Source organism: Vidua macroura, chromosome 8, assembly GCF_024509145.1.
Source record: "Vidua macroura isolate BioBank_ID:100142 chromosome 8, ASM2450914v1, whole genome shotgun sequence".
Taxonomy (NCBI): Eukaryota; Metazoa; Chordata; class Aves; order Passeriformes; family Viduidae; genus Vidua; species Vidua macroura.
Genome location: NC_071578.1, coordinates 13,439,751 through 13,467,079, shown reverse-complemented (window position 1 = coordinate 13,467,079; position 27,329 = coordinate 13,439,751). Strand labels below are relative to the sequence as shown.

General features: G+C 40.1%; 1 protein-coding gene across 4 annotated transcripts in view; it reads right to left on the bottom strand.

Moving 5' to 3' along the window:
* Positions 1 to 27,329, bottom strand: part of BTRC (beta-transducin repeat containing E3 ubiquitin protein ligase) — a 113,880-nt gene that overhangs the window by 42,272 nt on the left and 44,279 nt on the right. For all 4 annotated transcript variants that reach the window (XM_053984225.1, XM_053984227.1, XM_053984226.1 and 1 more), the window contains 2 exons: positions 22,908 to 22,985; positions 10,406 to 10,495 (listed from right to left, as the gene is read on the bottom strand). In XM_053984225.1, coding sequence (XP_053840200.1) covers positions 10,406 to 10,495; positions 22,908 to 22,985 — 168 coding nt within the window. The remainder of the gene's footprint in view (positions 1 to 10,405; positions 10,496 to 22,907; positions 22,986 to 27,329) is intronic.

Sequence of the window (27,329 nt, the reverse complement as noted above, 5' to 3'; positions counted from 1 at the left end):
ACCAGGAAAAAAATCAAGCCGATTTTAGCAATTACAGCAGTCAAATATTTTTATTTATAATTTCTTGTTGTTAAGTGAATAAACAAAAAATACTGGGACAAAAAAAAAAAAACATTGGAAAAAACCCAACAAGAAGGAACATTAGGAAATCAACCCAGTATTTGATGTCTCCTCTTTTTTTGCTGCTGAAAGCCACATGGCACACAGTATTTTTAACTGAGGAGTCTTGTTTCAAATATATGCTGAGGAATCTTATTTCAAACATATACTAAATAAGGAGAGGAGTATTAAAACAGGCAGTCCCTTACTCTAATTTTATCCATCTCCCTCCTCTTCTTTCCTTGATGCAGTGAAACTTTAACACCAAACCCTATCTCTCTCTCTCTCTCTCTCTCTCTCTCTCTTTTTTTGTAAACAGTGATCAACATTTTCCTAAATGACCCCTTGAAACGACCTACTTCGAAACTACTCATTAGTAACAGCCACGTTTGCAATATTAACCTGGATGTGGCTGTTTATTAAGATCTTTTAAGGGGGTTAGAATGAAGACACACTGCTGGTGTACAGGGAGCACAGAAGGGGTAATTTAAAACCCATGTTTTTCCTCCCCCTCGCCGAAAACATGCCCAACACTGTGCAGCTGTGCTGCCAGCTTCATCACTCCCTCCATCTCCACTCTTGCTAATTAAAAGGTTGATCACAGAACAATGCTCTTCTCATTAATTTCAGCTTTCTGATTGGGCAGGATTCCCACTCGCTCCGCCTGATCTTTTCCACACTGCTGAAGTTAATGTGACAGGAGCCCGAAGATGGATTACCCGCTGCCATATTGCCCATCACCTCCAATCAGCAGCTATCGGGGTAAACTGATTGTTCTAATTTGCTCTCATTATTTTTACAATATCAGGAGAAAATAACGCACACAGCTCACTGTCAAAGCCGTGAAAATCAGCCATTAGTTAAACCCAGACACTGAGTGGCTTTATTAGAAGCACTGCAGTTTATTGATTCAGCTTCGGTAAACTAAGATAATACCTGTCCTCTTTAAACACACTTTGTAAGGTGCACTTATGTAGCAAGAAAATATTTATTAGGATACTTTTGGAAATGCTCACTGTCTCAGCCTGTTGGTTTGATACGCTGGCAGACAACAAAGATTAAGAACAATGGAAACTTGACTTCCACATAAAGAAGGGCAAAATATGCAGCATTATCTGCATGGCAGCCTGCATGCACATCTCAGCTACTCTTCTACAGTTTAAATAAAAATCATCTCAGGACTACTATGGCAGGTGAATATGTAAATACACCCCATAATCACACAAAATACATTACAACCATAATGGCAGACATGGTACAGGCATGATTGTATGAACTGTATGTACAAGGCCAGCGATTTAGTATTGGGTTTGGTTTTCTGTTGTTTTTTTTTTTTTTTTTTTTTGGCTAAGCAAAAGAACCTGCATAGCCCAGCATCAAAACACAGGGTCTGAGAGAAGAAAGTCCAAAGAAGAGAAACTCTTTTGTATGGCTGGGAGCTATTTTTTACCCTACGCAAAGGCATTATGCTGCCACAATTTGGGAACATGTTCAGAAATGTCACTCCACACTAAAGTCTCACTGTATCCCAGAGCTAAGAAATTAATAAAGTATTGTTAGCAGTATGAAGTCAAGAATTTTTACACCACAGCAGTGTTTAGAAAACGCTGAAAATTCTGGATCTCTGACTGTCTCTATGTTGTATATAAAGGGTCCTACATTATTTTGCCTGCTGCCTTGTGTGCATCTTAGTGAAGGGAAATGCTAAATAATGGGATTAACAGAAATATGATACCTTAAATCTTGCTAAACATAAACCCTTAACTGGTGCCTACGATGCTCTAACTGGCAATGTACTCCAAGAGTGACAGGCAGAGCACAGCAGACTGATTTTACTTTTAAATAATATCTAAATTAGATTAGTTCTTTGTGTAGATCTGCATGAACCAGAGGGGACATTCATCATTGTGCCAAAAAAGTTAAATTCACTGGGGTACGCTCAAAGTGAATGGTTCTAGACCTACGTTTTATCTCTCAGATGCATCATCAAGATGCTGTGCCAATATGCATGAAGCCAGCTAGGAGCTGCAAGAAAGACAACGGGAGGGTAACTGGGTAGTAGAAAAGGTTTAATTTTTTTCCTTTGTTGATTATGAATTGCTTGGGACAGGATCTGTGGTTTCTCTGTCTTGTAAGCACAGAGCCTCCCTTTCAAGAACTGAGCTTCTTTTTTAATATTTAAATGGCTTAAATATGAAGAAGGGTATTCGCCTCCCCCTTGCTCCAAACCAGATGTAATTCTAGCTCCCCCTCCTCCCCCTGATGTAATTTAAAATGCTGCAATTTTCATTGCTGCTTTTTAATATTTTTAAATCCTCATCAGCTAGAGCCATGCATTTGGGGTTTGATTTTTCCTCCCTCCTAGAAAAGCCACCTCCTAGCTTTGTTTGGTATCTCTTTTGACCCTTGCTAATGGTGTTCTCTTGGAGGGGCGTGCCATGCTTTTCCTCTTAAAATTCCTGCACTGAAAGACTGCACCACACCACACTCCACAAAACGTGCTGATGGCACAAATTACAAGCCCCCAGCCGAACACTCCAGCCCCCACCATTCGGGCAGATTTATGTGGGCTCTTGCCGACGTTATTACAAGTCAGAGTTTATTGGGAAATTGTTACATTATGCGGAGTGTCTAACAAATTGCTTATGCTGCTATAATTGGATTACAACAGCCGCTTGCTCCCACCGGTAAGATTAGGCAAGTAGGACTCCTGCCGATCTCTGAGCGTTAGCAGTAATTTTATTTGCCTTGCCTCTCTCTTTCCTAACAACATGCCTCTTTCCCTGCCAGCTGTCTGCTGAAAAGGCACAGGCTTGTTCCTTGGCCCTAACAATGCAATTACAGCCCTGCAGATCGCACTGTTTGTGCATTAAGTACAGAGCCAAAACGAGGCGAATTGATCGTTTGACTTTTGGAGGAGCCATGTGATCTCTGCGTGCGGGTGATCCGGCATGCACCAGTGGGCAGTGCTGCAGTGCGCGTCTCACGATGAACCCGCTCCTCGCTACCTCCCCTCCCCTCCCCTGCCTGCTCCCAACAGCAAAGATGTTGGAGCCCTCCCCACCTTAGTCCCCATCAGGCTATAAAAACTGCCTCATTTTTGGGTGCTCTCTTGCTAGGCTGAACTCAGAACTCACTCAGCCTTCTGAAATGTGATACTTGGCCACATCAGTGGCTTCCCTGCAGTGGGCTACACTAGGAAACTGTTATTACAGCATTTCATACCACAAGCTTTAGCACAAGAATTGGACATATTTTCAAACAAATATTTAAATTCTTGTATTTGAAAAATACTAAAAAGACATCTAATGTCATGTATTCTGTACCATTTGAGGGTGCTGTCACTGCAGGTGACTACTTAAAAAGCAATGCTTCCTATGTCTGCCACCATTTATCACCAAAGCCACCAATGACTTGGATTCCAAACTGTTTTACATTTCCAACATGAAGGATCCTAAAGTACTTTGCAAATACAAGTCCAGTTTGGTTGTAACACTTATCCTGATAAACACTTCTTACAAGCTTGATGTGATGGATCTGGAATGAAGACCTCAAGGCTGTAATTCTTTATGCAGAGTACCCATCACCAAACCAGCAAACACACAGCAAGGAACAACGGCATGTGATACTACACATAATATAGTCGCAGAGGAATTTTGACTAAGGATGCCAGGTCAAGTTCTACATTTTAAAAGACTTCTATTACATCTTCACTGTCTGTACACTGAGAGGATTCCAAGATGATTTTATTTAGAAGAGACCCCTGCAGTTCTCCAGCTCAGCCTCCTGCTCAAAGCAGGGTGCTTTATGAGGTCAGATCAGGTAGCTCATGACTCTTGTAAACCTCCAAGGATGGAGGCTGAAGAGCCTCCACAAGTAACCTGCTCCAGCTTGACTGTCATCACCACAAGAAAACTCTTCCTTGAAACCACTCAAACATAAGATGGAGTTTCTAACATCTATTGGGGGACCTTCCAGTTGATTTACTGAACTCAATTTGAAATGTAATGCAATTTGCTTTACCAAGATTCCAAACCATGGGGTCCAAAAAGTAGAAACATCTCCACTGAGTTGACCAAACTTTGAAAACTATTCTTCATATCAAGATTTTGCCTATCCCCTGCCTGACCATCCTTACTGCAGAGCTTGGAGAACTGATCTCCATAATATGCTTAAGAGACCCTCAGCTACAAAGCAATGTATAAGTTAGCTTTTATATTGCTGTTTCTTCAAAGTCTCTGTTGCATTTAAAAAAGCCCCCAGTGTAATTCTTTTTTAATTTGTGGTTTCATTGACATGCAAAGTCATTTTGGGTGGTAAAAGAAGCAGAAATGACAACCACTCCATGATGTTTTTGCAACTGAAGACTAAAGAAGCCTGTTTACACATAGTTTAACACTCAAAAGAAACTCTGAACAGCTGAAATGCCTTATAAATAGCTCAGACCCAGAGGAAGTGCAAACGTCTGCATTGTGAATTGTAGATCTTAATTACAGACAATGGCTGGTACAGCAAGTAGCACAGAAAAAAAAAGTGAAACAGTTGCACTGTTCATGGTTGGCAATAATTCTTCAGGAAAATATTTACTATCAATCAGTTATGAGAAAAGGGACTCTGCGCTCATAAAACAGCACGTTGCTTCTCATACCAGGACCATTTTGCTTCAGCATAATCTGAATTTAAACAGCTTGTTTCCTGCGGATATAATTTTGGAAATAAATAAAACAAGTCTATCAAAATCTGGAGAATGTGTATGGTGGGGTGGAGTGGGGGGAGCAGGAATATCACATTTCTTTCTCCATCATTTGCAAAGAGGTTATTAGACCAAGATGAAACTAAAGCATAAAGATTGTCTTGACCTAAAAAAAGATAGATGGACCTAGCAAGGAAGATAAAAATAGTCTTATTTGTGACAGGAAGATCATCATTAGGGCAAAGCTTTTAGATAAAACTCCAATGCCATTTTCTACTTGTGCTGTCTGAGAATTCCCTTTCAAAGCACCTTTTGCATGTTAAGTACTCCTAGCAATGTCCCTGCAATGCCTGCCATTCACACAATTCTCATTACAGAGAGAATATCTCCAACAGAAGGGTAAAATGACATGCTTACATCTCTATCAGCCAGTGGCTGAGGTAGTGTTTATCCAGTTTGCAACAACCTCAGAAACTGCTGTTCCTCCCTGAGAAAGGTATAGCCAAGACACAGTAGAGGATACTTTATTGAGGGATTTGGGGCTGGAAGCATGTCCACTGACAGTCCCTCTGCATCATTACACAGAAGCTAACACACTTTCTTATTAAAACAGTAGAACAAATATCTGGAAACTGAGCATTGCTAGCCAAATAATATTTGTTCATGATTAAATTGCTCTAGTTTCAATCTCAGGGACTGGAAAGGCTTCAAAATCACTAGAAAACAATGCATTATCTGAAGATGCACTGAGTCAGTGGTATATCACAGCAGAACTCTGAGCTGGTAGTGCTATTCATGCAAAGTAAATGTAGACACACACTCTGGAAAAAAAGAGCCATCAATCTGTGACATAAAGGGACTTGAGAGTACAAGAGGGACATCTTCAGATCAATTTGTCCTACTGCCAACTGGAACATCCAGCCTGGAACCCTAAACGCTTCTTTATTAAAGAGTGGTTGTGGCTGCTCCTTTAAATTCATATAAAAATTCCAGACTTAATGTTATTATTGTGCAGACTATGTTTGTTCTAAAAATTCAAAAGTAGCGATGCAGAAAGAACTGACAAAGAAAAGATTTCAATTACCAGCTACTATCACCACTCCTTGCTTTAGCTGAATCACCCTTGAGTGTAAAATGTGTAGCAATAGCTAAATAATAAGATGAATCTTTGAAAGGAAATTTCACATAGCATGCTGGAAGTGCCAAGGCCTGTTCTGTGTTTCCAGAATTAAGCACAATAGAGCTCCATCCCACCTTCAGAAGTATGATGAACAGCAAAGATTCCCTAAAAGACAGAAAATGCTTAAAAGACCCTGAGAAGTCCCTTAGTTTGCCAGGACCTTAAAAAACAAGACCAGTTTTCACACGTGAGTAGCAAGCGGTGGTCTGAAAGACAAGTCTGATTTTTCAAGGGTGGTATGTGTGACTATATTTTTCTTCTTCCAGTTTTACTTAGATCAAGGTAGAGGCAGAGAACCTCTCCCAGGTGCTCTTGCTGAGTCCAGAACTAAGTAGAAACCTGGGAATGCTGCATGCCATTTTGAAGGTGTCTCGTCAGTGCTGTCTCTCACAGGGATGCCATAGGGCGCCTGTCTGTGGCACAAGTAGGAAAGAATTCAATGTGCAAAATGAAACTGAGAATGCTCCTTTGTACAGGAGATACAGATGAACTGGAACAAACTGCAGGAGTTAACAAACAGTAAGACATATCTAATGAATGGAGGAAATGGGTATTGACTGAAGAACTCTGAGATCAGCTATACACCAATCTCCTGTTGGGAAAGAAAAGAGCACTTGGAATCAAAAGGGTATTGCTAGGATCCAGGGTAATGCAAAATCTAACGAACTCGATGCAAACAGCAAAACGCAGACCTAACACACCACACAAAGGTGTGAAAAGGCATGACCTCTGTTTGAAAACAGGACTGTATACAATCCATCCAAGCAAATACTCAGCCAAGGAGACTGGAGACACACCAGAGCATCCCTCACCACACATCAAACAGAAAGTGTGAAGGTCACCACAGAAAGATTTCCTGGGTACAAAACAGAAGAGAAACTTGTTTGCACACCCAGGAGCATCAAAAGAATCCTAGTGACATGCCAGATGCCAGGGGACTTTTAACTATGTCCCTCTCTAATTGAGGATGAAGCACACACCAACACCATTATCTGCCCGAAGATACTGGCTTACAAAATATGGAACAAACAATAGGAACAGATGCTCATTTGGCCAGATTTCAATAAGCCTCATTAAAATCAAACACCCTGTCCTTGGAGCCCAGGTTCATGCTACATTTCTACCTTATTTAAGCACCTAGCACCAATTCCTGAGGGAGTTGTCCACTTGTGGTTGCACACCAGTAGCATCATTAAAAGAAACTTTCTTGCAGAGATTTTTTAGTATCTAAAGAAACAGAAAGAAGGCGTTTTAATATATATATATATGCCTGTGTGTGTACACACACATGTAAAAACACAGTTAGAGATTGCATTTCCTTTTAGAAGACATTGGCTTGAATATACATCAGATTTGTTTATCAAGGGGCAAAAAGATGCCAAAAAATAACAGAAAAACTCTGGCAGATGCAAGAGAAATGATGTTACAAATCACACATATGAAATCTGTCCATCACAATGTATAATTTTTAATTTAAGATCCCAGCTATTCAGTCAAAACATGCACACACTTGAAACAATTTCTAATGCTCCTTATTTGCTTTTACCCCAACAAGGAAGTCCTATCAATGGAGTTTCAGAGGACAAATACCAGAAAAGAAGGGCTAAGAACAAGACACAAAGATTCATCAGCTTTATTTTAAAATGTCTGAATAAAACTAGTTAATTCATAGGCTTGCAAAAGGCACAGAGCACCTGGCTGCAGAGTCAGCATGACACTGTACACAAAACCAGACAGACAAGGTTTCCTAATAAACACAAACTTCCTTGAGTGATCAAAATACTGTGGCCCTATGATGCTTTCCACACCTGAATATGTGTATCTGTTTTTTCCTCCTCCTGTTTTAGGAAGAATGTCAGTTGTTATGTTGGTAGTTTACAGTGGATGTCCTGTACAGAAGCAATCGTTCTCAAGAGAGTTTAACAAATGGGCAGTGCTCCAGTCCGAGAGAAGATACCTCAATACTGGTATGTGTGGCTGCAAGGATAACTGCATTTCATTCTTTGAACAAACTTTTAGAAATGTCAAGCACACAATCAATAAATGCCATTAATACAGTCTTAACAGAGCACAACTATCTTTTCTACAAGTAGGTGCAGAATCAGAAATTTAGTTTTCAGAAAAACCATTGTGTCTTGCAGACTGACTGACACATCTGACAAGCAGCTGATAATGCAGATGGTGGATCCTAGTCAGGGCTGATACTGCACTGCAGAATCAGAAAAAATAAATAAATAGTGATTTCCAAAGTAACCCTTTCTGTGTTTCACTGCAAGTTAAAAAAAAAAATTGAACCCCCTACAATACATTTGTAAAAGTGCTGCAGATAATGAAAATTGTAGCAATTCCAGTATCTACCTCCCTGACAAAACATTTTAAAGTCCAAGGCTATAAAATACATCAATCATGGAAGATAAAACTCGCTGTGGGCATGTGGTAGGAGAAGGCCTCTGAACTCTCTAAATCCCACTTAAGCCCTTCACCTAGGGAACATTTAACAGTTGTGCCATTTGCCTATGCCATCACTGAACCATCTGCATTTAGATAGCTGGATTTATAAATGCTTTGAAACTTCTGGAATTTGAAAGACAAGCTTTCTTAGAACCAGCTTCATTTGGTTTGTAGATAAGAAGGCAAAGGAAAGGAGTACAACAGCCAGGCAAGGTAGTACTAGAGGAATTATACCCCCAGAAAAGTCCTTATGTTTTTTTAGAGAAAGATATATATTTATATTTATATATGGTTTTCCATACATATACGATGGCAGACTGTCCAAGAGTATATATACATATATACTGCCCTACAGCATATAGAGACATGATACTTTTAAAACATACACTTTTTTATCTCCAGGATGATGTCTCAAATTCATCCTCAATAGCATGAAACAAGTCTTGCTGTTCCTGCCTTAAGCCCTACCCACACCACAAACCTGCTGAAAACATAACTTTTGGAGAGCTTATTAGGACATGAAGTTGTTAAAGTATGTGATTTTATTTAAAAGAGGCACCACTTAAAATTAGCTGTACTTCTTGCACACCCTTGCTCCTTAGTGAGGCAATCAGGTCAAACAGGACACTGTAGAGTAGATGGGGTTGAATGGGTTTACTCCCATGAGCTTGCTGTGCACTGCTTTATGGCACTGGAACAATGCTCTATGATGAGACAACTCAGCCAGAGCTGCTCTGCTTAAAGAGTTTCACCTAGTCTGTATCATAAAACACCTTAGGAAGCAATGTGCAAGACCAGTCATGTTAAGAATGGAAGTGCTGGTATCAAACCTTATACCAGGAATTTGTACCAGAACTGGTAGCTTCTCTCAGAAGTGCTTCTCCAGTGAAAGGTAACTGGCATGTCAAACACAGTTTATGAGTGCTAAGCCACCTGCAAGCACCATTACGAACTTCTATGGTAGCCAATTCCCTGACTAGAGTCAAAAGTAATGGGACATCCAAATTTCACCAGCAAAACCCCAGCAAAGATTTAGCTGGGAAATTATCTTAAAGGTCAGTACAAAAGTGGCCCCTGAAGGGACAAGGCACCTTTAACAACCAATCAAAGTATGAAAGAAATGCACTTCAAGAAGATCAAGGAATAATAACTGAAAGAGAAAACAGGCTTTTGAGTGGTCAGGTTTGTGGTGACAGAGGAGCAGCAAAATGCCAGCTGGTTTCAGTAACAGATGGCTGCATGCACTGATCTGTCCTGCATGCCCATTCTAAACTTCCTTTCAGTGGAAATACAAAGCTTACACAAGACTAAACACATCCTTTATGCAGCTCTTCCACACATCATCATGGCTCAAATGTCCTCCATTCACAAACAGACCAAGCTGTACATTGTTTTACTCTAGTTATGCTGAATTCTAAGAAAAGAGGGTGGCTAATGGCACCTCATCCTTTCCAATCACATCTACCTTAATTGTCAAGAAATTACTTTTCTGTGACAGGCTAATAAATTAATTTTCTTACCATTCTGACTGTAATATCTCCCTTGTCCTTTTCCTTTAAGTAGAGTGTTTACTGTATTTTAATTGAAGAGTCTTTTTGTACCTCCATTCTGGTAGCTAAGAAAGGGAACCATGATACACAGAGCTCTCATGCAGTATTTCTAATATGTATCTGGACATTTGTCATTGGAAGTTGCCACAGCTAATTACATGGCCAGCATAGGTCCTCCCACTGGAAAAGCCTATTACTTGTATGGCAAAATGAACCCTTCAATCCTACATAGCTCAGGACTCAAGTAATCATTTCCAGCAGAGAAAAACAGCAAAACAGGATCCTACACTGAAGGACAGAAAAGCCTACCCAGTACTTACTCTTTGTTTAAATATTTTTTCCTAACTGTAATATTTAACAAGAACTTTTTGTTGACTACCAATGAACAATTTGCTAAAAATCCCTCAAAACCAAAGCCGTTCTCTTACTTACTTTGGCCACACAATTTTCAGTCTTCATAGCAGTGCTTCCCAGACATACTGTTTCCTGGTTTAAGCACAGTCTGGCACAGCTGTTGTAGGTCTGCAGAAAGATTAAAATGGTTATGAATAGAAGAACACAATTTTCTTTCAGGCACGACATTTTTGGCACAGAAACCTACACTAACTCTACTACTCTACTACATTTCCTTTTTCTAAGATGTAAATGTTTCAAACCAATATAAACTAGTTTATAGCAAAAGTCTATGTTCAGGGCATGCATGTCCTCTGAGAACCCATGTACAATTTTACAGTACGGAAATACAAAGACAAAGATTTTTCTTCTCTTTGAAAATTGAAAAAAAAAACCTCATCTCAGCTTTTGTTCTTTCACGAAATGCTGCATCATGGAACAATTAAACAATTAAAGCAAGGTGATTTCTACACACTAGTTATCAGAGAGTAAGTCAAATGTGAATAAACATCTGACTTTATCAGAATATAAAATGTAAAATACATGGGACACAATGAATGTTATAATCAGAAGGGAGCAAATGCAGAGCACATTCCATTGTTGTATTTTATCTCCCCAGTTATGTAAAGCTTTTAAAATTGTTTTAAAGTAGAATGCCTTTTTTCTTTAATGCTGTCCTGACCAAGTGACCCCCAGTTGGGGCTGCAGACTTCAGAGTCCTTGCAGAACACATCACTTGTAGTATCTCTCCCTTTTGAGGGAAGTGTATGAACAATACTTACAAAGTGGGCTTACAATTAGAATTTGGTTGACTTGGCTGTTTAAACTAGTATGCCTGAAGAACTCAGGAGCTTCTAACACAAGCTCTCCTCCTCACCCTTAGCACCTTTGCATCTAAGAGCTTCAGTATGGGATTAATACACCTGCCACCATTTACAGAAAAATGCTTCCATGCAAAAGTGGCAGCTCAAAAGCAAGCACCAACTTGATTTGTTTCAAGAGTAGAAAGTGGACCACAGAGAAGATGTTGCCACCTCAAAAATTTGTGTGGGAAAACCCCAAGAAAGACGCTGAAAAAGAATGAAATTAAACTTGTTACAAAGACATTTTCAAGAGCACTAAGTAAAGCATATAACATTCATGATATTTTAAGATTGCTTTAATGGGGAGGATGCACAAAGACTTGTAGTGAACTGCCTGTCAGTTATCTCCCTGTAATACTCACTGGCAATCTCAGGAGATGTTTTCTTTAGGGCTTGCTATGATTTCCATTTGCTTAATTTGAAATGACTTCAACCCCAAACCTGCTACAGGTTACAAAACATGTGGACAACACTGGTATGATAAGGGCTCCTATACTTCTCCCTCTGCCCCAAAGCTCCATCACCAGAGCCAGATTCCCTCAGTGCCAAGAACCAAAAAACAATCTCCCTCTCTTGCCCCTCTGCCAGACACCTGACTGTGTAAAATGTTGTCAGCAGCAACATAAAAACTGGCAGAGGGGCACATGGCAAAGGATGTCAGAGGCAAAAATGCAAAGAGATTAAAAGGGGTTTACGCTGAGTGATAGGAGGTGTGTCCACAAACCCAGTGTTGCCGACAGCCCCCAGCTCAGGTAAGCACCAACTGATGGGAACTGAGTGTTCTCAATCATTTGATAACATTCACCTAAGTTCTTACCATCCTCATGAAACATTCCTTACTGCACACCATAGGAAATCAATATACTGGCTTAGGTGGATCTGTACTGGACCAGCACAGTACAAACATTCTTGGAGAAATAAAGGAAATCACAGTCCTTCCCACCTTACTTATTTACAGAGCCCCTTTAAAGTTCACCTCAAAACAGAAACAAAAGAGATCACAGAAGCCCTGTCTTCTCCATTGCTTTAGCGTTCATGTTTTATTTCTCACTGAGCTCTCTAACCAGAAAACAATCAGTGACAGACTGGAATGCAGAATATTCTGGCTCCAGCAGTTCTCCTTACATGTCACAACATTGATATCTGCTTTGACTAACAGCCAGCAAGCAATTTCTGTCTCTAGACCCAGAAGGAGAAACTGAAAAATTCAAACACATGAATTCTTTCAAGGTGCTGTGCAGATGAACAAAGTGCATCTTTCAGCAGGAGACATTCAGATTTAAACTGGATTAGGCCACAAGCAAACAGAAGCCTGATTGCCTCTTGCAAATATTTGCCAACATCATAAAACCATCACCCTGGTATGCATAAAACTTTCTCCTCAGAAGAAAGATCAGAATGGTATAAACTACTATGAATTGGGGCTTAGATATAGCATCCCAACTGATAGACAAAAAGTTGATACCATCTGCTTTGCACTGACATTCGGACAATACCATGCAAACTTCATTTTACAGGCATGGTATTAGTTAAATTCAACTAGATTGTGAAGGCAAAAAAACATGAAGAATTGGTAAGATTCTTTGTTCAGTTTTCACATTTGTGTAATTTAACCAACATTTATTGTAAATCTGTGATTTTTTTCACTTGCAATTTAATTCCTAGAATTCCATATGCAGTATTTCTGCACAACTTGTCTGCTACGTACTGTAAGTTTTATGAGGAGCCCTGATTGAGGAAAGCTACTACAAACTCCACTTTGCAGATCAAAAGCTCAGCCACATAAACATTTACTGAAAGCAACAAGGAAGTCTGTGGCTCTGTGAACTGAACCATGAACTCAAATCTTGTCAGTCTTTTTCCTCCCAAGACAGGTATGCACAAACCCTGGTTGCATGCCAGCTTTTTAAAAGCTGGGCTTACAACAGGCTTTCTCCACATTTACAAATGGGAAAGGGTTGACAATCCAAACACAAAATGTGAAATACTAAATGCTAAACCTAGAGACGTCAGCATTTTCTGAGAATGAAAGCAGCTCACTATGCACTATTCAAAAGTTTCATGCATGTCAGAATGCAAATACAAATAATTATTCTAGTGTATTGCTTAATTTTGATTACTTTCACCCACACATTACATCTCATAAGAACAGCACCAACTGAACTTCCAGCATAACTTGTTCATCAAATCCCACAATACCAGGACTACTGACATTTGACTATTATATCATAAATTTAAAGAACATAAAATGAAACACTTCTTCACACAGTTGGCAGTGAGCTTCTGGTGCTTCTTGCCCTAGGACATTGTGCAAAGAAACATCATCAGAAGTGGAAAAAGGGACCAAACAAACTCAGGGACAGCAGCTCCACAGATACTTAGCACAGATATCATCCAGACATCCCTAGTGGAACAGGAGTAGATGCTGCAGGGACAGGAGGGCAATGGAGTACCAAAAGAGGCCAGACTTCCTTGCTCCCATTCAACAGCACTTTCCACAGTGCTGGAGTTGGCAGTGGATGAGCTCTGGTCTGCCTGACCTGGGCATTCTCATGCTATCAATACACCTCTCTGCCTTTTGATAACAAACCAAGGAACTCCTCCTTCCCAACCTTTTCAACCACAGAAGGAGAGAAGAACATGCTTTTACTGTAAGAGCCAACTTTTACAAGTAATTTTATTACATAAGGATTTATGTATGTGCCAAATTACCAGATGACCATTTAGTCCTTCAGCAGTTCTTTGTTTCTCAGTAGAAGTATCAGTAGAAGTAAAAGGGAAAAAGAGAAAATGAAAAGAGTACATATTGTGGATTCAACACATCAGGATGCATATTTGAGAATAAAACATAAAGTACTCTTCAGTTTGACATACATTACTGTCTTTGCAAAATTACAAAATTTATCTTATTTTCAAATTCTCACAGAAGAATGCTTTATTAGCCTTGTGGGATGAATAAAGAGGGCAAAGAAGATTCACACACATGTTCTACAATATGTTTTAAAGGGTTGAAAGCAAAACACAGAAAACCTAGTTCTCCCTTACAGTCCAGAGGAAAAAGAGGTAATGTCACTCTACTTGATAGGTCCTAACAGAAATGTACTGCCAATGTTACAAAGAAGCTGCATCTGGCTCATGAGGCCAGGTCATAAGAAGCTTGGAGAATATATTGTCCAGGCAGTATTACATGGTAGTCTCCAAATGCTTTTTTGCAGGCAGCAGTTACTGGCTACTGAGAGCCACAAAATGGCTGCTGGACACGGAGATTTGGTTTCATCTGATATTGCTCATACACTAATAGTTATTGCAAATAGGTGCAGTGAATTCTGGACCTATTCACGATAACTGTTCTGGACTAGTGAATTCTGAAAGCAGAATTAATGTCATATCATCAAGTAATAATGCAGATGATACGACCTTCATGTTAGGTGAAACATTTGAGGGTATCTAATGCTACACCACAACATAAGAGTACCTCCTTCTATTTGTTCCAATGCCCATGGGAACATTGACTTACCTGGGAGAAAAGCAGGAAAATCAAAGCCAAAACTAAGCCTTAAAAAAGGTTATTTCTCAAGTTTGCCTTTAAAGCTTGACCCTTTTACATATCTCATCTAATCTGCACCAAAACTGTTCAAGTTTCTCCTTACCTTTCATCAAAATAAGAGGTTTCTTCATCAAGGAAAAGTATTCTGAAATGGTAGCCTGGTTCAAGGCTACAGGCAGATAGCTTTGCGTTGGAGTGCTTTAATATGTTTTTATATTATATATAAAGCATGCAAACATAAACCAGTTTGTTGAAAACTACCCTCTTTGTGGAAGCTGGCTGTAATTCTGAACAAGTTTTCAATTTTCACACTGCTGCTAGGGTAAAACATTTTAAAGAGTTTAATTTTTACAGTGGCTTCAATGACACAAGATTATCTAACAAAGTAATGGTTAATCAATAGAGGGTTTAGTTGTCAGGTGAAACATATAACACACTAAAAGGGATTGATTGCAAGACTCCTCCTTATTTACTAGAAGGTATATATTTAAAATGACACAAACTTGTTACCAAGCTGCATTCCTTTAACCTTGCAAAAGCCGTTTGAGAAGAGTGTTAAGCAGCCCTATAGCCAAACAAGCCCTAATGAAAAAAAAAGAAACCTACAAATATATGGGAGCACCAAATCATGTCAGAAGCAGGGGAACCACAAAGCTGTATTCACTCTCAGCCAAAGGCTTAAAATGCCACAGAGGCACTAGACTATGGTTCACTAAAGATAGAGCTGTATCTGATCTCATTCCGTAAGTGTCTTTGGTTACATTTTTCTTTTTAAAGAAAGTATGATCCTGCTCTTTGACACAAACACATAAACATTTCTACTCTTGTCTGTGCAGCTCTGGATGAACACTGAGCACCGGCCTGAAGCCTTGAACCCCAGTCAGAACTCCATGTATGTGCAACTTTTCCCCAACTGAAATCCATTTCTTTGGCCATTCATTCCAAGAATCCCCAGTCCCTGAACAAAGCTCCACTTCTTAATAGAAGCTGCAACCCAGGAGTTCAATAAGATTTCCCCCCCAATAGTTAGTAATTACATGATTTATCAGAGAAAGATACCACTAATAAAAACACAGCAAAAAGACAAAACCCATACCCTCCCTTCAAGTCATTTTCAGGGAGAAGATTATTAAACTGTTCTTTTTGAACAAGGGCTTTTGTAGCTAAGCACAAATTGCCAAACGGTTAGAAAAAAAAGTTATTAGACTCTGAAGAATTCAGCAGAAGTGGGAAGTTATATAAACAAATCACTCCAGCAGATTTGGAAAGATCACTTTCATCTTATTTAGAGTCTTAGGAGACTTGTATTAATTACCCTTTAAAGGTCTTTCACATGGACTATTTAAAATAAATGCAATTTATTTATTTATTTCAAATGAGGTGCTTCTTCTGAAAGAATTAAGTAATCTTAACAAATTTAAAAACGTTTTTATAAACAGGTAATTAAAAAGAAGACTAGAATTAAGTCAAGCTGTAAGACATTACCCAGGATCCGCCTTGACTATTTTCTTAAGACGAAATTTTTGTTATCCCTAGCCCAGCCTTGGGAAGGATAGTCCCCACAGAAAGTCATAAGACAAAATAAAGACTAGACAAACAAAAAACTGGATCATTTACAGGATTTTCCCTAAAGCACAGTTTGTCATATTGCAATTACACCTTGCTGACTCTGAAAGCCAGAGTCCTTAATATTGCCACTAGAGGGAAGACGTGTCTTAACACATGGCAGTGGTAGTTGGGGAGTGGGTTTTCTTGAGTAATTACCATAACAAAGCTCCCTTGGCTGTGTGTACCTTCTAATTACCCAGTACAATTAAAATGACTTACCTAAAACAAACATGGAAAAAAAAGCCCCTAAAACAAAAACCTCAAGACAATGCAAACAAAAAGCTTTAGTCCAATATGCTTGTTACCTGAACTTATATTAAAGCTGAAGATTTTTTTTAACTCATCCATCAATGCACAAGGGGGAGAAACACAAAAAGGAGTATGCCACAATGCCCAACACCATGGGGTTGTTCAGCTACGTAAAAGCATTAAAACAAACAAAAATAAAGAGCAAGGCAAACTAGATATCTTGTTAAAGAAAATAAGGGAAAAAAAAAGAAAATGTGGTATTTAGCCATCTGGTAGCTGCTTGAAAACAAATTGTCCTCAGAAGAGCAGAAATACAGTATGTCTTCTCGCAGTTCACTGGCTTATGAATCAGACTACTTTTTCTACGTTTTTTTGTTAATACAGGCATGGTAATGTTAGACTTCTGTGCTGCTCCTTTCACTTCCCTCTTGTCCCACTGTGCAGACATAACCATGGTCATCCCAATCAGACCCGGCTGTTCTAACTCAGATGCATTATTCGCAGTCTTTCAGGATACCTCTTGTTGGGCCCATTGTTCAAAACCCCCAGGATTTTTTTTTCCTAACAGCTACTTGCTGATTTTTAAACCCTTAAATCTTTCATTTTATAAGGCGTATCATTAAGGGAAGATGGCAGCCAAGTGATTTTTCTTTCCATTGACAATTTGTGACATTTTTCCAGCAGCGTGCAAGGTGTTGAAAACCTGGCAGCTGTTACCTCCTGGGATGAAGATCCTTTTTTATCCTCCCTTGACAGTTTAACTCAATGGGTCAGCACCTTTAAAGACTGCAAAGTACCACTGAAGTGGATAGAGGCTTGAATTACTGCTCCCTCCCTAATCAATGTAAACCCTCACTGCAGGTGAAACTCTTAATCTATAGAGGTGCATGGGGGAGGAAAATGTAATGCCCTGAGCCAGATGGTTTTCATCTTGTTTTTTAAAGAAGAAAGGAACAAGCTAACAAGGGGACAGCTACTTTTGTTAGCTTCTTGGCCTCTCTCATGGCTTTGGATCCCCAGGGTTCCAGCCACACAAGAGAAAGAATACAGAAAAACATAAACACTTAAAGAAATATAACTAGGGGGCTGGCAACATGCTGCTTTCAAAGAGCTGGGAGCCCTGTTCAGCGCTTTATTTATCACTGCCCACGTTCTTCGGATGGTAAGTGGACATGGACACAAAGGGCAGGGGGGAGCAGACAACACTTGCAATTTACTCAATTACAGAGGAATGCAGCAATGGCGGGGTGACAGATTCCTATTAGCACTAATGCTGAAAGAGCCCAGTGGCCTTTCCGCCACAAGGCAGCACTCCCATTGTAACTTAGACTCCAGCACATCCCGCTTTGGCTAGCTTTTTAACACACACTAAGTGTGTCACAAAAGAATGGAAATTATTTTGTTGTTGTTGTTGTTTGAGAATAATGAGGAAAAAAAAACTTTAAAAGAAAGCATTATCTTGCAAATAAGGCTAATGGTGTACCTCTAGCAATTTCAGGGGGCTTTTCAAACAGCAACTCCTTACTACCAAGAACTGTGTAGAAGATGAGGTAACCAGGATAATTTTATAGACTAGGACTGCCTGCCTCAGACAGCTCTCCAACAGAAGGCAAATCTGAAGTGCAGCGTCTTCCCCAAAGAGACAGAGGGAGCTGAAGGATCCTCTCTTCCTCCATACCATGCAACTTTCCTCATCATTCAAAAAGAGGGCTTCAATCTTGCATGGCAGAAACACTTTTGCAGAGGAGAAATACACATGGAGAGGAGCCCTAAGCAGCAGGATGAGGCTGCCAACTGAAAGTAAACCACTAACAATTGCTACTACTTGTTTTCCCTTTGCTCTACCTTCTTCAGCCACTTTCTGCTTCTCACGGTTTTCTTGAGTACTGGCATTAAACTCTTAAGATCAGACTATGCCTATTTTAACTTTGAAATAGTGCCCAGAGCATGTTTTAGGTGCTACATGTGATTTTAGAAAATTATCTCAAGTCTGTAAGAGTGAATTGAGGTAATATTCTGTGCCAAAACCGCAAGAGGGAGAATTCTTGAAAATGCTAAGGGGCTTGTCTGAATGGGGTAACAGACAGGGATTTTTTTTCCCCCGGACTTCCATCTGGAAACTTGCAGAAAGACAGCAGAGTCCACTGTGAGGTTTGCAGGAGGTACACTGTGGCAGCCTTGCTGCTGCCAGCTTTTCCCCACAAGGCACCTTCGCCCACAGATGAACCACAGCAGCAAAAGGCACTTCATTATTGCTGCAATGAAGAGAAGGGAGGGAGGGTTTTAAACAACCAGCATTGTGCCCGTCTTCTTTAAAAACCAGTAGGGTAATCAAGTTCAGGGCAGCCCCGGACAGCTGCCCTGTGACCTATTCATGTTGACCCCCACTATTCATCACTTTCCTTAGGACTATGAGGGCAAGCTCCTGGGGAGTGACCACCACAATAGACAGATACGAGCCAACAATAATATGGTTCCTGCAAAAAAACCAGATGGCACTGCAATAAATTTACAAATCTGCATTCATGGCTCTGTTAAAAACACCCAGAAGCTAAAAGGCTGGAGGGGCCCCCAGAGAGTTTCCCCTTCCCAGTTTCTAAAGGCCGGCTCTCTCCCCAAGACTATTGAGCTCATGTTCTTCATAAATGAAGGATGGAGACATAGCCCTTAAAATAACAAATGGCTGACCTAATCAATCTAGTGTTTGGGTCTAACACTAAATGATAGGCACTGAAAACTAATTATGTTTTTTGGCAAGGAAGTTGAATTAAAATGGAAACACACAGGTTAAAAATGCACTGAAGCATTTTCAAGTCCCTTTGAAAGGGCAGCACACACACACGCTCACATGCAGGGCTTGAAACAGGAACCTGATTCAATAACTCATGCATTTATTTTTAAAATGAATCAGATTAGTCCCATGTGTGACCTGCCGGTCCATCTGTATGAGCTGGACTTAATGGGCACTCTTCTCACGCTTACTTCAGTTTGAAGTATGAGAGAGATAAATTTAGTTTAATTTTCAACAGATCAAGCTATCCATTTTCCAAATGGACCATCTGGATCAGCCTATTAAAATTAATTTATAACTTTGCAGTGTGAAAATTCGTTTGTTAGCTTAAATAAAGTTGCCAAAAACTTTTGCCACTTGTCATTGTTTTTTTCTGGTCTGTTTTCATACTATGATTTTCAGTTTATCCCTTCAAAATTTAATTTTGTCAGATCAAGCACTCAACAAAACTGAACGTCTGCATCCATATTCCAAAGTCTGTCATAGCTTAGACCTTTGCACTGTTCCAGCAAACAGTGTCAAGTTCATTGCCTTCTTCTGTTTCCCAGTGCTAATCTCCATGTCTTTTCTCCCTTGCTGCCCTCACATGAACCCAACAGTGGCTGTGCCTTCCACTTCCAGTAATTCAAGGACACAGCCCCACTTGTTGAGACTTCTGAAGACACCCTTCTCCGTAAACCATTTTAATCAACAGCAAAATTGTATTTCTCTTACTAAGAGTTCCACAGCACTGAGCAATGGGTGTCTTCAGCCCCTGCATACAACTTCAGATGCATAAGTAAGCATTACACCTCCATAACACCTCCTTACACCTCCACCTTCTGGTATGTCTGATCCACAAACCCACCTGAGAAAACACTATGGCTAAGGCTGCATAACAGCACTGCAAACAAGGCAAGAAAAGGAAATGCACCTTTACTTAAACTTGCTAGCAGCTGAACATGTCAAGACATAGTGCTTACCCTGAAGTGGTCTGATGCATCTCATTAATTTTCTAAGACTAATCAAAAAGTACTAAATATGAGGATACATTCACTGGAAAGACCATTTAAATAAACAGACTCCTACCCCTCTACACTCAATTTCTCTGTGCATGTAGGTCCATGTTCCCCAATAATGAAATATTAAGGGAATCTTACGGGAGGAACAAAAAATACGAAACTGTTCACACAATATTTACCAAGTTAGCATCTTTCCAGTAAAATGGAAGGCAATTTTTTGTGTATTATAGCTTTGACAGCATTTACAGGTCACATTTTTTTTGGTTCTATAAAGCATGGATAGATGTTAAGACATAGCAGCTACTCTGCATACCTTCCTATAGGAGATCCAGATATTTTCAATAAGCATTACTCACTGATTGTGAGCATTTAGGTACGTGGCTAAATGTGTCTGACTTCTGGAATGAGAGCCCCAGAAAACTCCCCACTGCTCCTGTCCATTGCTAATGGAGAAGAGGAGCAATCTGAGCTTCCAAAATGCTCAGACAGCTTTATTTATGTCTATGTAAAGAACCAGAATTCCCTCCATAACAGGCACCTCCTATGATCTAGACAAGAGGGCACTTGCTTTAAGACTAAGACTACACCTTGAATTTATTTACAAAGACTGTTCTCAACACAGAAAGCAATAAGAAGACCCAAGGATTTTGTCCTGCATCCATCACTGTAAGGACTGGACATGACGATAGAGACTGACACAACATCTCAACAGTATTGTACAACACAGCTAACCATCTTCAATGTAAACAATATCCATTGAATTCTTTCCAATATGAAATCTTGGGACACTACAAGTGATTTTGTAATTGTATTCCTGGTATCTACTCGATTATGATGAATTGTGGGCCTGAGGGAAAAGACAGCTTTCCTGTGACACTAAGAATACTTCTGCAGATTGAAATATAACAAAATGGAAACCCAATTCAAGAAACTGCACCTTCCTCATCTGCATAATACAGTTTCCAAATATCTGTTTCCTCAATCAATAATTACAAGGAAGGACTCAGTGTGATGAGAAGACACACAAAATAAGTAACTCACAATCCTTTTAATTATCATCTCTTACTATGAATCTTCTTTTGAAGAAGAGTCATATATCTCTTCTTGCTGAACCTGATGGCTTGCCATGGATAATATAACTCTAAGATAAACCCCCCCTGATTTTCTGGCATGCTGGAGACCTTGTTTCCTATCCTGGGAATACTAGGATATTCCTAGTAGATTTGCCCTCTTCCTCCAGCTCTTGTTTGTTGTTGAATGCCAGAAACAGTTTAAGTTTCATCTAACATATTTAATAAATTCTGCAATGTAATCCTTTTCAGCTCTAAATGGGACCTCAGCTATTATGCCAGCATATTGCCTCATGTAAAGACTAAAATGGACTACATCTGTTAGATGGACCTTAGTCACATGTATGTAGTCCTTTACATGACACCTCCTCCCACAAAACCAAACACTCCTATTAAAACACAAAAAAACCTCAAAACAAACCAAACAACTCTGAGCACAAGTGCATTGCATCAAAAAGATACGTCTTCCTTTACTATGGTTCTGACCCACAACTTCTCCTGGAAATAGCTGATGAGGGACAGGATTCAGGATTGTGCCATCTTATTCCTCTGCCTGAGACTGCTGCTCCTGTGGCTGAGATGCAGAAGAAAATGCAACAATTCCTCAGCTGTTGCAATGTATGGCCTGGGGTATTCACTTAAGTCACATTCACCAATGGTTTCACTATGATGCACCAGGCAGCAACCTCAGGCAGCTGAGGCATGGACGTAATTTTGCTTCTGTTGCCCGAAGGTTGCAGTGGGAAGAAAGACCAAAGTGAAAATGGATCAGAAATCACTAAACCAAACTTAAATTTCCCAGAAAGCACATGTCAGCCTCCCTTTGCTGGCCACGGGGATTTAAAAAATGAATTATTTTGAATTGGTAAGGAATTTGCTTTACTATATATAAAGGACAAAGAAATAGTGTTTTAGTAAACCATCCTTTCTCTTTTTTATCCATTAGTAATTGATATGAATGTAAAAGAAACAAGAACAGGTCATTTTTCAGGTTATTAACCTGGATATCATCCCCAAGAAAATTTACCTTCAAGGGCAATAAAAAGTTTAATTGTTATACAACATTTTGAGAGTCTTGATCTGAGGCAAGACAAAATATACCACAAATAAGACAGGAACAATTACAGAAGAAAAGGCTGAAGAGGTCTTGATGAACACCAACTGGAGAAAGGTAAAACTAAAGTCACAGTTGACTGAACTATACTGAAGCATACATTTCTTCAGTCATCAAACTCCCCTGAAAGCTAAATCTCTGTGTCTGATTTTCCTGGGTACAATGTGATTTCCTCAGACTTCAAAGAAGAAAATATAAGATTTCCATGAGCACAAGCCAGACTTCAGCTTCCAGAAGCATTTAAGGATTCAAATAGCTAGAAAGTTTTATCACGTTTTTAAAGAGACTGATCACATACCTGTCTAAGTGAATTCTTCTCAGGAATGATCTTCCTAGGGGGCTCATCATTATTACAGTCTTCTCTCTCAGAGGAATTCTGTGAAAGAAAGTAAGCTTTAATTCAGTTCTTATCCCTAATATTACTCTGCGAGGAGAAAAGAAACAGAATATTTTTCCTACACAGGCTGTAGTATTTTACATATACACATACTGGAGGCTAACTTGTACTTTTATGCCAAACAGCTCGTTATGGCAGAGAAAGAATTTCTCCTCCTCAACACCACAATGCAATACTGTGCAGGTATCTATTGAAGAAGCCCATGCTTTAGGGATTTATTCTGAAACTACCAATAACAGCCACTTCCAAAAGCTGAAATGGTGGTTGAATCAGGAACTGGTGTTCCTGAACACCCCAGAATAACCATTTAAAACAGTGGAATCTGTTGAAAACAAGAGGTTGTTAATGGGTGCAACTGTTGTTCTCTGTGCTCCTATGTTTTTAATCTGCCTAACAATTATTAATTGCACTGAGTCTGCCTGGCTGCCTAAAATCATAGAGAAATTACGGTGAAGCTAAATTCTTCTAAAAGAGGTTGTCAGGAAATCCTTCCAAAAAAAAACCCAAATATTGTGTAGGTAGTGTATGATAATACAGCTGTGTTCTTCTCTCCTGCTGCCTGACTCCACATACACGTACCATTTCTAGAAGGACTGATTCTCCAAAATGTAAGCTGCCATCTCCCAAAAAAAAAGATCAGTCAGACAAGAGGATGTAGACAAGAAATACAACAGCTTTTCTAGCATGAGTTAAAAATACAACTAGGAAACTTTTGTCATGCTAATGTCATGATTGAAACCAAATATTGCTTGGTTTAAAGACAAACTATAGTTGTATCACGGCATGAATAGTCTCTTGCAAATGTATGGTTAAAAACTGCTGGATACAGTGGGGAGAATCTTGACCTCACTGCCAAAGTCAGCTACTCTGGAAGACAGCGCTCCTTCCCACAGGTTCAGCTACTGCACTCGGGGAGAAATGACAGCCAGCTTTGGGGAAATCCCCCACACACATCTAAAATAACTTTGATCACCACAGTATTCATAGCCTTAGGCCACATTCCCACACATTCAGTAGTGAGCAATGAAACCTGTTTTAAAGAGATACAGAAAAACGGCCTAGGGAGAGCTCTGCCAGGAAAAGGGTGGCTATCCAGTTACTTGCAGACAAGCTCAGAACTGCATCTCTTACAGCAGAAGTTTGCATTCTGTACCTGTCCCCCAAATAACCTGTCCTTTGCTGAGCATGGCTCTGCCTGGCTTCTCACAGAGACAGCTTCCAGCCCAACACCTCAGGAGACAGAAGTGGCATCTGTTGGCAGAGGAGGAGCGGGGCCTGCAAGCAGTGGCAGTGCAGGGCCAGCAGCAGCATGGCGGCTGCGGGAAGCCGTCAGCAGAGCAGAGCGTGTGCCCAGTGCAGTGCTGCATGAGCACGGGCTCGCTGCTCTGGGCAACGGGAGCAAAGGGACAGCCAGGACACAGGGCAGGGACAGAAGCTGCTGAGAAATGGCAGACAAGGGGTGGAGGGAGAGGAACACAATAGTAAAACCCCACTTGGGATGTCATAAACTGGTCAGAAGTAAATCAAGGCTTGCAGACCAACTAGTGATTTTGAATTTTTTTTTTTTTTTTAAACAAGATATAGAACCTATAAGGCACCATTACATTTGGAATGCTGTAACCAGGGTTTTATAATGGAAATCAATCCTAAACAGGCCTGATAAATCACTGTAAGAGGGCAGCTTTTAAAAGTTTTTGTATGAGGTCACAGTCAGGACCAAGTTATTGCATTAAATCCTGCTTTGAAAGAACTGTGATCATAAAAACATACAAGCTAGAATCGCATATATACAAAAAGGAAGGTCAGACATTAATGCTGCTCTTTTCTGCTCATTGAATTTAGTTTAGTAAGTGGTTGACTCAAGTCAGGATTTTAATTTTTGTGGGGGATTTTAATTTTGGGGGGAAAAAAAAAAGGTCAAGAGTGAAAACTATAAGAACCTGAGGTGAGTTACTAAAGGAAATACATTTTGTTGTGGCTGTAGGGTAAAGGGGTTGTTTAGTACGTCTGGATTCGTTTTCAACATCCACCCCCTTCACTACAGTAAGTGCCAGAACAATTCCCCTTTCCAAATAATCTCTCTTCCAACAGTGAAATCTTGCATTCTTCTCGCCTTTCAAAGCCACTAAGGATCCTCCCTCACACAAACATCACAAAGCAGGAACTGCTGGTGAACTGTTAGCCTTTATTTTGAAATTTCTAGTTACTGTAAAGCATCAAGTTATCTACTTTTTCTTTAAGCGGAGCATCTAATTTTAAGAGCAAGCAGAGGACCATTTTGCATTCATTATCTTTATAGGTGGCAAGGCTAAGAGGTTGGCTGAACAAAGACCAGACAAAGACTGCCAAGTGCATATGGTGGTTCACAGCTTGGCGTCTCACCATTCTACAGCACCAACACAGCAGCTCCGATAGCAGACTATTAAAGAGGAGCGCTGCTCATGCACTTTTGTCGGCAAGTAAGTTACGCTTGGTGAAGACAGAATGACTGGAAAGCATTACACTTAAGAAAAAGCACAGATGTTTATAACTCCCGCTCATTTCTCAGGAAAAGGAAACCTATCAATCCAGGTGCAGATACAGGACCCCGCATATTTCAGGACTAACTGTAGCTGCATGGAAGTGAATTTCGCTTGACAGGTCAACACTTAGCCATGGCCAAGGGAAGAGCATAACGTAATTGACTGAAACGGTACATCTATATATTTCTCCTTGCTGAACAAGGTGGGAGGAGGGATAAACATGTGCGAGGTCAGAATAAGGTTTGTCTCAGCAGGACTCCAGCAATGCTCTCGGCCACAGGAGAGGCAGACAAAGGGAGGAACCGCTCTGAGCACCCTCTCGTGGTTACTGAAATGCACATCCCGGGCACAGACCTGGAAAGAAGCATTTGGTATCCAGACGGTAAGTTGGATGTACTCACCGGGAATATTAAAGATCTGCAGCAACTGTACTTCATACATAGTAGGGAACGATGGAATTTGTTAGGGAGAAAGAAGCAAAGAAAACTAGTGCACATGGAAAGCTGAAAAGCCAAACTAACTCCCTTCCACCAAGGAAAATTTTTACTTCCCACAGGCAAGCCTTCTTGACTAAAGCTGGACTGGCTAAAAGCGTTTGTGCTAGCATGCAAGGGTCTCTTCTTTTGAACAAATACAGGCAAGATTAGATGCTGAAGTCTCCAAAGCATCCCCTCTTTCCACAGACAGGTAAAATAAATTTGTTTTTTGCCCAAGGTCACACAATGACAGGGGAAGTACTGAAAAGAAAAGTCATGAAATCAAGCTCATAGTTCTTGTAACCTTGAAAATCTGTCTCTAACAGAAGATTCCTGCAAAGGGGCTCTGCCTTCCATAGCTCATTTTTCCTAAAATGGCTACTGCCTGTAATGAGATCCTTTTAAATCTGATTTGCATTTAAAACTTCAGCCTGTAATTAACAGAATATAACTCCATGGCAGGTTGTCTTAAAGACCACTACAAAATTATTACTATTTAACTCTCCCCATGAAGCCTCCTCCACCACTAAACACAACATGCTACAATGCATACGAAATCCCCAGACTGAAGCATTTGACAGGAGATGGCATGCAGTATTTTGTGTACAGAGCCCAGCAAAACACTGCTGGGAATGAGATATAATACATGGAGAACTGCACTCCCAGGGACTACCAATTGGGCAGAGCTACCTTTAGTACCGCCTCACTCGTGGTGGAAATCAAACCCCTGCCAACTGGGGGAGGCTTTCTTTGATGCTGTTCTGCCCTGCACTAATTATAAAAGTGTACAGACACAGCCTTTTTTTCCAAGTGTATGGAGGTGGGGGTGGGGGAGAAGCATGTGTCTATGTGAAGAGCACAACTATTTTTTATGCTTTCAAATTCTTAATCCTGTTTGGAGCTGTCAGTGGGGGTTAATGGAAGCCTTGGATAGGAGAATTCCAATCTGGTTGGCAGATGGATAGGTTGGTTATAGCTGCATAACTATGTCTTGCCTGCAGGCACAATTCAGAACACTGTTAAAGCAATATAAAGTCTCTGTCAAGCTGAACCATTTGGATCAGTAGCAAGGAGAAATAATAATAAAAAAGGAGTTCATTTCTGGGCCTTGCGTGTTTATGCTAGTATGCAGAAACTGATTAATTGTCATCGTGTGCTGGTCTGCTATACCTCGGATTTCTACTTCTGGAGTAGATTTTGCATGCTAATATAATCATTCTCCCTCTTGAGACATTAGGAAATAATCAAATGAAAAACAGGATCATAATTTACTGAGATTCGGGCAATTCTCTATGCAAATTTGACTTGTTATTGCTGCTGCCTCG